Source organism: Manduca sexta, chromosome 10 (assembly GCF_014839805.1).
Source record: "Manduca sexta isolate Smith_Timp_Sample1 chromosome 10, JHU_Msex_v1.0, whole genome shotgun sequence".
In the NCBI taxonomy this organism is placed as follows: domain Eukaryota; kingdom Metazoa; phylum Arthropoda; class Insecta; order Lepidoptera; family Sphingidae; genus Manduca; species Manduca sexta.
Window position 1 is genome coordinate 7347089 of NC_051124.1, and position 13364 is coordinate 7360452.

General features: G+C 33.6%; 1 protein-coding gene across 1 annotated transcript in view; it reads left to right on the forward strand.

The window, feature by feature from the left end:
* The window catches only part of LOC115442707 (protein bowel), a 41460-nt gene extending 30503 nt beyond the window's left edge, over positions 1 to 10957 (forward strand). The window contains exon 3 of the mRNA XM_030167842.2: positions 8533 to 10957. Within this exon, the coding sequence (XP_030023702.1) occupies positions 8533 to 9817 (1285 nt within the window). The 3' untranslated portion in view covers positions 9818 to 10957. The remainder of the gene's footprint in view (positions 1 to 8532) is intronic.
* The last annotated feature ends 2407 nt before the right edge of the window (positions 10958 to 13364 follow it).

The window sequence follows — 13364 nt, forward strand, 5'->3', positions numbered from 1 at the left end:
TGGGCAACGACAAGCAAGCACAGTTGCTTAAGTACCGCATTTATGTAGCTTAATACTCCGCTTCTTCCGAGATGGCTTCGTGAGGTCCACGCAGCGGGATGCTATCCCTTATTATGTAGTAAATACGGTCTATTGATTTTTATATAGCAATCTGTTTTTACGAATTGTTTTATTACAATGTTTTGGTAAGCTTCTATAGTTTAGATACTGATTTTTTTTAGAAATTTCTGTAAGGTCAAACGTACGTTATAGTTCAAGATCAATTTGCAAACATTAATTTAATCGAAATAATTTATATTTTATTCAAAATCACATATGAAACATTTCCACAATTGTATTTCGAATTTCAAATACAATATATGACAAAAAAGAAACCGTTTAAGAATATTATTTAAATTAATCTATAGATACAGCGATTGATATCAACTCGTACATAAATAAAGTTGTAGTACTTATGTTTATTTATGAAGAATATAAAAAATATATAACGGCTTCGAAATACGATTTAAACATTTTATAGATTTATTCACATAAAATTGATGTTTGGTACGTGATTATAATGTTTGAAGTCCAAATGCTATCAAACTTTATGAGGTAGTTCTTAAACGTTTCAAATTCTGTGTCATCCAGACTACTATTAGGGAAAGAGCTTATAGTTTACGTTAAAATAAGTCATAATTTGACCAGTATAAATATCAAAATTAGTTGCATTCGAATTTAAAATCTCGAGTAACATTGACAATTGTTTTCTATAATTATTATATGTCTTAACCACATAATTGTTCTACAATCGTTTTGCAACCTTAAAGATATTATAACCTATATATCTTATAACCTATTTAAATATAAAATCAATTTAATTAATCTCGCTGTACTATTGTGTATACACTATTGGTGTTTAAATTATAACCTTATTTCAAAACCTGTAAGCTTTAATTCAGTAAAAACATTCAAACGGTGAACGAACGATAAAATTACATACATATGCATCTCCCTGAAATGCTTTTAAATAACAAATTCTGCTACTTCATTATACAAATAGCGATATTATGTTAATACGAGATATTTATAATCGGTTTTGATTTACTTATATGCTTGTGTCGGTTTGAGTTTGTCGCGGGCAAAGTTCGAAAGATATGTCAAATTGGACTTGACCAGATAATCTATATATATAAAAATGAATCCCTATTTCCCTTGGTCACGCCATCACGCGTGAACGGTTGGACCGATTACATTATTTTTTTTGTTGTGTTTGTTATTGTCAGGAGAAGGTTCTTATGAAAGAAAAAAATAAAAAAAAAAATCGGAAAATTAGAAAATTTAAGAAAACTCAACGAAAATATTAATTTTATATAACTGTCAATTGTTTGAAATAACTGTCAGCGGTTGACAGAATGCGCGTTGCAAATTCATAGTTAAGATGGGACAACGTCTGTCGGTCAACTAATAAGTGAATAAAATATACTATTTTCTCTTATAAAACTTATCACTAATTGCGATTGTGGTCATGTAATTTGCTATAATGTTTTTTTTAACTGGGATTCTATGTTTGTAATAAGACTGTAGTTTCTAGCGCATATAATTTATGCAAGAAAAGGTTTTCAATGAATTTTACGCTTGTGTTAAATGGGGCATGGACATCGAAGTTTCTAGAAATTTTGAAAAGGCATCTCTAATAGAATATCTAAGAGTAATAGCAACTAGACAATCTAGAGTCAGCATTAACATACCGATATTGTCGGCAACATATAAAATTTATTCCATATATCACGCTACTGTAGTGTGAGTTTTGCAAATACACCCACATAATTAAGTTCTGTTCATTCATTAACATAAATACAGTGGCATTGTCTTCTCAGTTTTATTTATGTGTTAAATGGCTTAATTTCGTATAAAACACGGTTATTATTTTTCCAATTTTGAAATTCGAATATTATTTATATTATTAATTATTTTTTCACATTTGACATTTATTATTTGTGTTTTATGTTATCGATTTAGTGTGAATGAATTCATCGTATGAAAGAAATAACATAAAATTGATCTGATGCAAATTTAAAACTTAAATGTCACTCATGTAATTTCTGAATGATTTATGTGAAATAAGTTGCAGAAGTTGCTTTAACTTTACCAAGAGGAATAATTCTGAGAATCGTCTACAGTAGAAATTATTTTTTCATAAAAAAATGCTATGACATCTTTCTAACGAAGCCAACGCTCTCAAAAATGGTCCAATTAACGAGCAAAACCTTTCAGTGCGATTAATCTATACGATAGGATGTTGCGATGCTACAGATGGGCACAGGGGGGGACGGCGGCAGGGGGGTGTCGGCCAGTGACCCACGCCGCGGCATTCCAACGCACACCGACGGATCTGATCTCTTTACTTTTAAATAGAAAAATTAAAACGTCTTGCCAGTTAGAGGCTTAAATCTTACACGTCTTAGACACGATCTGAATTAGATTATGAATTGCACGGATATTTTTACGTGCGAAAAAGATCGTTCAGCAACGCTATTTAGACAAGAAATACAAAACGATGATGTTCCTTTTTTAAAAAATTGAACTAAGATTTTAAAAAAGTAAATTTGAAATTAGAACGCAAACAAAAGTAGGTATACAAAAACATACATAAACGAGAAACGAAGTTAAGGTTCTTTTACACCTTTAATGTAAAAATCATAACCTAAATATAAAACGTAAAGTATAATTATTTTAATTTTCGCATTAAAAAATCAAATCACAGTTAATATGAATCGATTTTTCGTGTACCAGATGGTCTCATTAACTCTTGGTCTCTCGTGGCTCGCCGGCGAGCCAAGACAGCTACATGACATTTGCGTGTGTCACGGGATTATAACCTTATATACTACATAATAAGGTTATTTTTCCGTCACACGCGTAGCTGTTTGACAAGTCATGACGGGTTAAATACATAAATTACTTAGCTATAATTATTTAAAATCCACCAAAATATTTTACCTAACTACAAATAGAATTTATCCATCTCGCGAAAGTCACTGAACTAAAACCAAGACACCGAAAGTCAAATGGTTATTTACCGAAGGAAAAGTTCCCACAATTAAATTTAATATACAATTTTACTCAAAAACGCAAGGCTAGACTGACGTTGGCGCCTCCGAGCTGTGTTTTTTATCACAATTTACACACATGAATCAAGTTATCTATGGGTATCGTCCAGTTGGCTGACTCTATCCACTATTCAGACTTTGTAAGAATAAAAACTAAGAGAAATTGATTCGATCCGTAGTTGGACGTGCTGCGACATACGAATCGTTCAGACACGTACAATAATAAAAGTTTTTAATCGTGTAAAAATGTTTTATTGATTTTTTTTGCGGATTGCGGCGTGTGCCATTTTTTTTAAATACTGGCCATTAATTTTTTTTTGTTGGGCTCGCAAGGATATTAAAATTTTTGTTTCGATGTCATTTATGAATTAATTACGTCAAAAAAGCCTCTTCATAATTCTGTTTGAGAAAAAAAAAAGGCAAACATAACAGGCGTAAGCGTATTATATTTTATTTGTAATTCGTTTGACACAAAAGACAGAAAACAAAAACTAAAACTTCACATTGTTCTCTCTTAATAATTATTTTCTTAACTCTACGGTCATTCTCAGCTCTTGGTTGTCCGTTGATAGGCAATCTCAGCACGAAAACGAATTGGAAAAAATATCATATTGACCCGGATCACTAGGCGGAACAGACATTTAGTTTCATATTTCTGCTATTCCTAACGATCTAGTATCATTACCAATACAGTAAGAATTAAATATATCTACAGAACAAAATTTGGTAACATTAATACACACTTAGCCCGCATTCACAAGCTGTCGCAACGTTGTACATTGCACTTTGTAAATCGAAACGGGGACGCTATAAAAAAACCTGTTTACGTTCTGCCAAATGGTTTGTTAGCTTAACCAATTACGTTCGAAAAAAGTACATCAAAAAACTGTTTAGTTTATGTGAACGCACCTTTTATTCAATTGCCACTCTGAAGTTATTATCAATTCAAGTTATTACTTTTTCGAGATCATGCGTCAGCTCCGGTAACATTATGGTGCCTTCGGTAATGGAAAAATATTTTAATGTCCGCCATTAGCGCCAGAGTCCAGTCTCTTTGTAATTTGGTGTGTCAGTTTTTTAATCTCGGCGCCTTGATGGTGTTCTGAGCGACTGTCCATCTCGATCTTTATCTCAAAGCATAATACGAAGAGACAGACGTTACTTATATTTTATTTAATGTCAGAACAGATCGAACTTGCTCGATAACGTATTCGGGATAGCATTCGCTTATGTCATTAATTATGTACATTATTTACGACTAATTTGTTTTTTTTTTTTGTCATATTCCTCAACGTTTAATTCTAATTAATGTTTTACAATACACTCTGCCCACCGTCACACGCGTCCGCTGGCACCAAATGTTTTTTAAGCTTTAATCTCCAGTTTTATAGCTCGAGCCAGTTTGAACGTTTTCGTAGTAACTCGGTAATTGCCTTGTTAATTTGAATCTATTGGCGGTTTCTTTGATGTTAGTGAAGTTGTTAGACTGGTGTTTCCGAATCCGTCATCGGGACCGCACGATAAAATTTCTCAATTCATTTGACTATGGACTTCATTAGATATTTCAAATTTATTGGGAGTTATTACGTTATATCTTGTTTTATAATTGGTATTCTTTTTTTATTCATCAAAAACGGTGTTGGGGTGTATAAAGTTTTGATCATTATCTTGTTTTACTGCGTCTAGCTCGGACTGACCAAAATACGTAATATTATCGTTGAAATCTTGTATTTTATCGTGGACGCGGGTCGGCGGAGGTGGTGTGTACACAGAAACCGGTTATGCCGTCAGTCATAACACAATATTTGCGTGATGTCGATGTAACGCTCGCGCCCTTCCACTGGGTTCCATTCATGGGTGTTTCTGATCTTTGTCTTTAAGTCATTTTATCGAAAACATGGATTTATGCGTTTCCTTCCTAAGTTTCTAAGCTAAAAGATTTGATCGGTAAAGAGTATAATATCCCTAAAATCACACTCATTCACTCTTTCACTCACACTCACCCACAATGTAAAAGAAATATTACATGCCGATAAAAAGATTTTGGAATTTGCAGCAACAATCATTTTACAATATATATGAAATCAATCTATACTATTATATAAAGCTGAAGAGTTTGTTTGTTTGTTTGTTTGAACGCGCTAATCTCAGGAACTACCGGTCCAAACTGAAAAATTCTTTTTGCGTTGGATAGCCCTTTGTTCGTGGAGTGCTATAGGCTATATATCATCACGCTATACCCAATAGGAGCGGAGCAGTAATGGCTAATCTCAGGCACTACCGGTCCAAACTGAAAAATTCTTTTTGCGTTGGATAGCCCTTTGTTCGTGGAGTGCTATAGGCTATATATCATCACGCTATACCCAATAGGAGCGGAGCAGTAATGGCTAATCTCAGGAACTACCGGTCCAAACTGAAAAATTCTTTTTGCGTTGGATAGCCCTTTGTTTGTGGAGTGCTCTAAGTTATATATCATCACGCTATGATCAATAGGAACGGAGCAGTAATGAAACATGTTGCAAAACGGGATCAATTTATTAGTTTTGAGAGCTTCCGTTGCGTGCGCTGCGTAAACGGTTAAAGTTATGCAACAATGATGTATGACGGGATTTTTCCTCTTAAAAAGTTCTAAAAAATATATTATAAAACAAAGTCCTCCACTGCATCTGTCTGCCTGAACGTGTTAAACTCAAAAACTACCCAAAGTATTAAGATGAAATTTGGTATGGAGACAGTTTGAGACCCTGGGAAGAACATAGGCTCCCGGGAAACTACTACTTTTATAACGGAAAACTTTAGCCTGAAAAACTTTATAACGCGGGCGGAGCCGCGAGCAAAAGCTAGTGTAAAATAAATAGAAATCTAACTTCAATAAATATTCGTCTAGGCCCACCCAAGTTTTTGGTTAACTCTCATAATTTTCCGATAATCGATTATGCGTAAGCCATCCGTGAAATTAACACATAAGGTCAATGCTAGTTTTTTTTGCGGAAATATTAAGCGCGGAGGTGTTCGTGTTTTAAAATATCTAGTAGGTTTGCAAATTTTGTCTAATTATCTAACAAATCTGATCGTATTTAGTTATTAAAGATCAGCTCTCTAGCATTATATCTATACATATAATGAAACAAAATCCCCTTTCTGTCTGTATATTATCTATTTTCTCAAAATCTACTACTCTACGGATTTTTATGAAATTTGGTACTTATATTTTAAGACCCTAGGAATGTTATAGGCTACTTTCTACCCCCGGAAAATACACAGCAGGATTTTCATCTCAAAAAACTCCTTCATACGAGCGAATCCGCGAGTAAAAGCTAGTTTATAAATTAAAGCGTCAGTTATATACAGTTTTGAGGCATGCTAATAAAATGAAGAAATACGTTAATATAAAGGCAATCAAAAACCAAAGACCAGACCACATTATATTTAACCACCACACCATAATTCCAGCTTGCATAAATATTTACTATCCCTTCAACAGATCGAATATTATATTCTGTAACAAAAATCATGATGCCTATTTTAACTTACAGTCTTTGAACCTAAACTATCAACATAAAAATTGCCTTCCTCACCTTCCTACACAATAACACATAACTCCAAGAGTCTCCAGCCAATACTTCTTGACCAGTTTTTTCCATACCAGTAATGATATATTATTTACTTGACGCATTCTTCGCGTGACAACCTATGGAATCTCTGGAGTCATCATCATTAAATGAACCGACGTTGGATTCTGGGCGGTTACTCATTAGGATTTTTGTGTGGTTAAATTAGTTCCCATGATTAGGTATTAGAGTTCTTGATTGTATTTATAGAAGAGATGCGCCGTTGATATAATGATGTAATTCGAATATGGAATATTTTTTTTTGTATGTTTTGAAAATGGAACTGTTTCATACAATTATATTTTTTAGATATGAGGTACGTTATTTGCAATATTTCTCAGTTATGTGAGTAAAATGATAAATAAGTTTTTCATTGTATTCAATTATCGAATTATCTACCATGATTGCTAAATTGGTTTCAATATTATATAAATGATGGATAATACGTATTTACTACTTACAACCAGGTTAATCATTGCAATCACATTATAGCAGTTATCCTTCGGCTACTGATGAAATAAATGCGTCACGACACTGTTTTTGTAAATTGTATTTTTCGTTGCCATCGACTTTACGACTGTTGTTAACCTCATAAAATCATTTAGCAACAAACAGGTTATTAATTTGATGTGCGCGTCGATTAACGTTCCATACACTTCCTTTGTTAATTTGCAAATACCTTGGCTCGCTTCCTTGAATGAAAATATCATCTATAGTTCCGTCATGTAATTATTCAGTATTCAAAACTTTAATAACTACATTGACCACTTCAGTCATCATTGTTGTATTTTCTATTGGTGATTATTAAAAACCGACATTTATATTACTTTGACTACTTATATGCTTTATCTTAATGAAGCTTTTACTAAAATAGTCAGAAAAGATTTTAAACATTTTTAACAAAAATATTCCTTTGTTAGTTCATGACTAGTATATTTCATACTTGTGATATTTTAAAAATGTATCTACCTACTTTCAATTATATTTAATACATAGTTCCAAAATAATCAAGCTTTAAATTAACTATTTAGAAATAGGTTTCAAGATAATTATTAGTCTTAAGACAAGGTTTTCGTTCATTACGTTGCCCATCTAAAAGCAAATGGCTAATAGTAACTCTAAACGGCCGCTGTTAATAATATTAATCGCAACGATTGGCCACAAAATGCTTTTAAAGTAATTCGATTCGGCTCAACTGGAACTCTTGTGGAACGGAACCAGCGTTGCTTGACCTTCCAGCCTCACCTCGTTATTGGTCGTTCATTTATAAAAGGGGGAAGTGAAAAGAATTGCCAGGGGTCTCAGAAAAATGGTGAGGTTACGTACTCTTGCGCATGCGACGTCGTCGATCTCGCCTTGAGAATAAAGGCTCATGTTACTCGGATCACGTTCAAGGTGTGCCAGAGCCGTGTAGTGGTCGCAGACATTAAATTTTAAGTTATATTACACTTTGTAAAACCAAACTGGATGTTTTTTACAGTTACATCGCGTATTGAGTACGTTAAGATGGCACCGCGGCTAAAGTCATTAATATTTTTTTATATAGGAATATAAACGAGGGAATCGATATCAATGAATGAACTTTTAATACCAACTAAACCTGTTTACCGATACCTACATCTTTGTAATCGAGGTTCATAAATAAATCACGTTCATATAAAAGATCTGCAGAACGTGTATCCGAGTCTACTCCGCCCCTCTGACTTTTAATTAAACCGTGGTATTTTATGGAAATAATAATTAAAAGTTTTAGTCAGCCATAATTACACAACAGGTCCTCTGACCCTTGGGAACAAACAGGAATTTAATTTCACTTTCTCTTGTTACAGGTACATTCATTCCAAGGAGAAGCCGTTCAAATGTACAGAATGCGGGAAAGGATTCTGTCAGTCGCGGACCTTGGCTGTCCACAAAATACTTCATATGGAAGAGTCGCCACATAAATGTCCAGTTTGCAGTAGAAGCTTCAACCAACGTTCTAACCTTAAGACTCATCTGTTGACTCATACCGATCACAAACCATACGAATGCAATTCATGTGGAAAAGTATTTCGACGGAACTGCGACTTACGAAGACACGCTTTAACACATGCTGTGGGCGATGTACCTCCAGGAGACGTTTTGGATGTTGGCGAAGAAGATATTGGACGACCAGGATCGCCGATCGAACCGGGATATGATGATGATGATCCAGAAATATCGTCACCAGAACATTCTCCAGTAAGAAGAGCTCGTTCCTCTTCAGTTGAAAGCATTGGCAGGGAACAAAGTGAGGAAAGACCCAGAAGAAATTCTCCGGTGCCTGTTGAACGTACACATTGTCATCACAATGAACAGAGAGACCGTGCAAGTCCATACACAATGAGACCTCAGCATGCTGAAAAACATCGCGTACAGTCTTTAGACATGTATGAGAAACGACGATTTACATCAGATGAAATAATTGAGAAAGAAATGCGTTATACAGAACTACCTGAACAGCAAATAAGACATCCACAGTTACAGATTCGAAGAGATTTACATCAAGTTGCACCACCGGATCCCTCCAAGATTGGTCAAATGACAAGTCCGCCCATTGATCCCGGGCCTTCTGGTATGTACATGAGTCCGTTCAGAAAGAGAAGTCATCCGCCAGATATTGGTGAGAATGTTAGGACTTGCGCAGCAGTTTACAGAAGTCGATCGCCTGAACCGACAAATTTGACAATGCCTCGACCGCCAATGGGGAATGGAGACGTTGTTGTTGGCATTCCTCCTACAATGATAGGAATGCCTGCGTACCATAAATTTGGCCTTCCAATGCCGCCACCACATCCACAGATTGCTTATGGACCCATACCACATCCCGTCATGGGACCACAGCAAACGGTGGCACAGGATTTAATAGTTAAACACGCGCCTCCAAAAGATACAGTACCAAGTACTACAACAAATGTTACGACCAGTAAAGAGAATCCTAATACAAAAGACTCGGAAGAACCAAGTTCAAGTTTCATAGCTAGTGGGATTAAGAATATAGTTGGTATTCAACCACCCGCTAATCCAAAACCAGGGACAAGCCAATCTAGCGGACCCAAGAAGGGTTTTAGTATAGAAGATATTATGAGACGTTAAATATATTCTAGCTGGTAAGTTGAAGGTTGTAATTGAGTATTTTACGTTAGTTTAACATTTTGCAGCTTCTTGTGAAAAATAGTACAATTCAAAAACTGTTTTTGTTATGCCTATAAAAATACTTTTAGAGTACGTGATAACGACACACATTTGCGTACTGATGTTATTTCGTAGAATAATCAAGTACTCTGTTAAGAAACTTTTTCGGATATCTATTTTTCTTTTGTGCAATTATTCATAATCAGTGATGTGTCTGTATAGATTTTACTTATGAAAAGTATTATTAGTTCGAGTTTCGGTTTATCTAGACGTAAGGTATGTACGTATGCAACGTGGCTTGGTTTTCGCAACGATCTCATAAGGTTTCTGTAATTTTGTGCAGTGTTTTGTTTAACGGGAAATTTTTAAAATTATTTTATATCAAAATTTTAGAAGATATTCTTTATGTTTACTGTCAATTGTTTTTTAACGAATGTTTTAAACAAAACTTATGCGTGAGGTACGTGCGTGTTGTAGGCAAATTCTACAATATAAGTATATTTAATTGTTTGGGCTATATTTTATCGACTGCATTGTGGTATAATCCAACTAAATTAACAATAACCCTTTAAATAAACACTATCCTAGCTAAATGGGTCTATTTTATTATGTTGTCAGTTAATTATTATGATGCGCAATTTGTATGTTGCCTAACCAATTGACCCATCATTATATTTGCCTACATCACGATTCTATTAAGTGTAGAATATAAAATACATTTAAATTTTAAAATAAAAATTAAGAATCGACTGGTTTTTAATAATTCAACTGTTATTTATTATTTAGGTTTTATTACAGTTGTTTATTGTAAGGTAGTTTTAATTAGGCAATACATTAAATGTTTTACGTTAATCGTATTTTACATTATAATGCTAATTTGTATATATAATTATTATTTGTTAAGCTATGATTTTAATATTGTTAATTCTTTTGCAATAAGGAATATGTTGGAATTAAAATATGTTGAATGTATTTTAAGAATTGTTCATTAACGGAATTAAATTGAGCAAAAAATGGAATCGTTTAGTTTAAATATTTTGCTCAGGTATAATTTAATTAATTATTACGTAATATACATTCGTATTTTTTTATCTTAATAAATTATGATGTCACTTAATAAGATTTTTATTTTTCAATTCATCACTTGCCTTTTCAAGATTAAATTTTCAATACCTATTCCTTTTTTACCTCCCTAATTATATGAAAAAACTCACTTATACAAAAACACTTGTGCAAAATTCCATGCTTCTAGAACCATCTTTAATATTATCAAGTGCAGGATTCTCGAGTCTACAAACTTCACTCAAAACAAATGCTTGCAGACAAGCATTTATCCCTATGTGGAGATTGAATCCACTGCCTTTTGATTTACAGTCGAATTCGCTACGTCACAAATATTAATTACATGTATTACATACAGGAACATCACTTAGCATTTTACTATAAACTTGGGATCTTTACATATAAAGCAAAGTCCCCCGCCGCGTCTGTCTGTTTAAACGACAGTTTGATGAGTTGGATAGTTTATGATAGATAGTAGATGTTTGATAGTTTGAGACCTTGGGACGAACATAGGTTACTTTTATCCCGGGAAAATATATAGCGGGACTTATTCCGAATAAACATACTCTGATAAAGCCTTGTGCAATAGCTAGTTATACTGTAAAAAGATTTAAGACAAAGCATTTTATCGACATAAATTTCCATTATTTTTACCGTAAAATGTAATTATTACTATTAAAAGGTAATAAGTGAGACGCGAAAATAATATAGAAAAACTAGCTGACCCGACAGACGTTGTCCTGTCTTAACTATGTATGCACGCGCGCATCCTGTCAATCGCTGACAGTTATTTCAAACCACTGACAGTTATGTAAAATTAATATTGTCGTTAAGTTTTCTAATTTTCCGCGCAATTTTTTGTTTTTTTTCTTTCATAAGAACCTTCTCCCGACAATAACAAACACAACAAAATAAAAAATAGTGAAATCGGTCCAGTCGTTCACGCGTGATGGCGTGACCAAGGAAATAAGGATTCATTTTGATATATATAGATTCTCAATAATCTTTAATAGACATAACAACATTCAACGTTTGACATTTGTCAAATATTTAAGTACAATAAAATAGCAAATAAAATATATTCAAATCCTGATTCATCAATAAAATCAAAATTCGTGCGAAGATACAACTATTATAGTCGTTTTATATCTACAAAATTGAGTAAACATTCTATAAAACAATAGGAGGTCCAATAATGAAGTTAATTAGGCATTTTGTATACATCACTGTCGAATAATGCTAATATTGATATTTTATATTTGTAAACTTTAACGTTATTGTCGGTTTTATTATAAAATTGAATATATACTTGTACTGGAATAGTTTATGTGTCGTTATGCCTTTATGTTCGATTTGTTCTTTACGGTCTTGTTTTCTAGTTTTTAACTGTATCTATATTCATTTAAATTTGTTTTTTGATACTTTATCAAAGTTTTATATTTTCCACAAGTGATACACATCCTTGCGATTTCATCCACGAAAGGGTAGGTAGAGTGCAACTTGTGCACACTAAATACACTTTTAGTAAAACATATTATCTGCTCCTTGATGTGTCGATGTGAACACTAAGCCTTTAAGAAAAAACAAAAATTTTAGAAAATCAAAAATACGATATTTGCATCCTAGATAAAAGGAATAATTATATACATACACTAATCTAATTCTAAGCGCAAAAAAAAATGTTATACTAGAAAAACTCATTTACATTCCATTGATTGGTCTAGGGTCGCTACACTCTCTTCACCTTTATCAGAGAAGATAAACGAGGGAGTCAACAGTAGTACATACCAAATTAAAACAAAACAAAAACCGCACGCTCATTTAATTCAAGTCGACAGCGCGACACGTATTTCCAATCACATTTTTTTTTTGTCTCAACTAACCAAAACAACAAGAGTTTATAAGCAAAAAGGTGTTTCTTTTACGAGCGGCATTTACGACGCAGCGCGGACCTCAAATACATACCGACAGCTACTTGGGAGTTTATGCAAATCGCACGCCGACGAAATAAAGGTAAAAATAACAAAAATATTTTTACGAGCGAATGTCGTATCTTCGATATTTAAATCCGCGCTGGTGAAAGCCAAATGCGATGGCAATCAATTACAATGCTTTTTTAATAATTCAGATCGCACTTCGAATGCAATTTGAGAAATTCGTTCGTGACTAACCAAGGCCTTTCACGTCTATGAAACAGTACTGGGTAATTTTTATATTTAATACATAGTGGTTTAAATAACGAAATCGATGCTTGACTTTGAATTCTAAGTGTGTATGTATCTGAAGTATTATAAGTTTTAGGATAACTTAGAAGGTGTATTTGATATATTAATATCAGTCCTGTATTATATTCTCTTCCACTGTTAGGCATGGGCCTCCTGTGCTACTGAGAGGGATTAGGCCTTTGTTCAACACGCTGGCTTGTAGTGGCTAATGCGGATTGGTA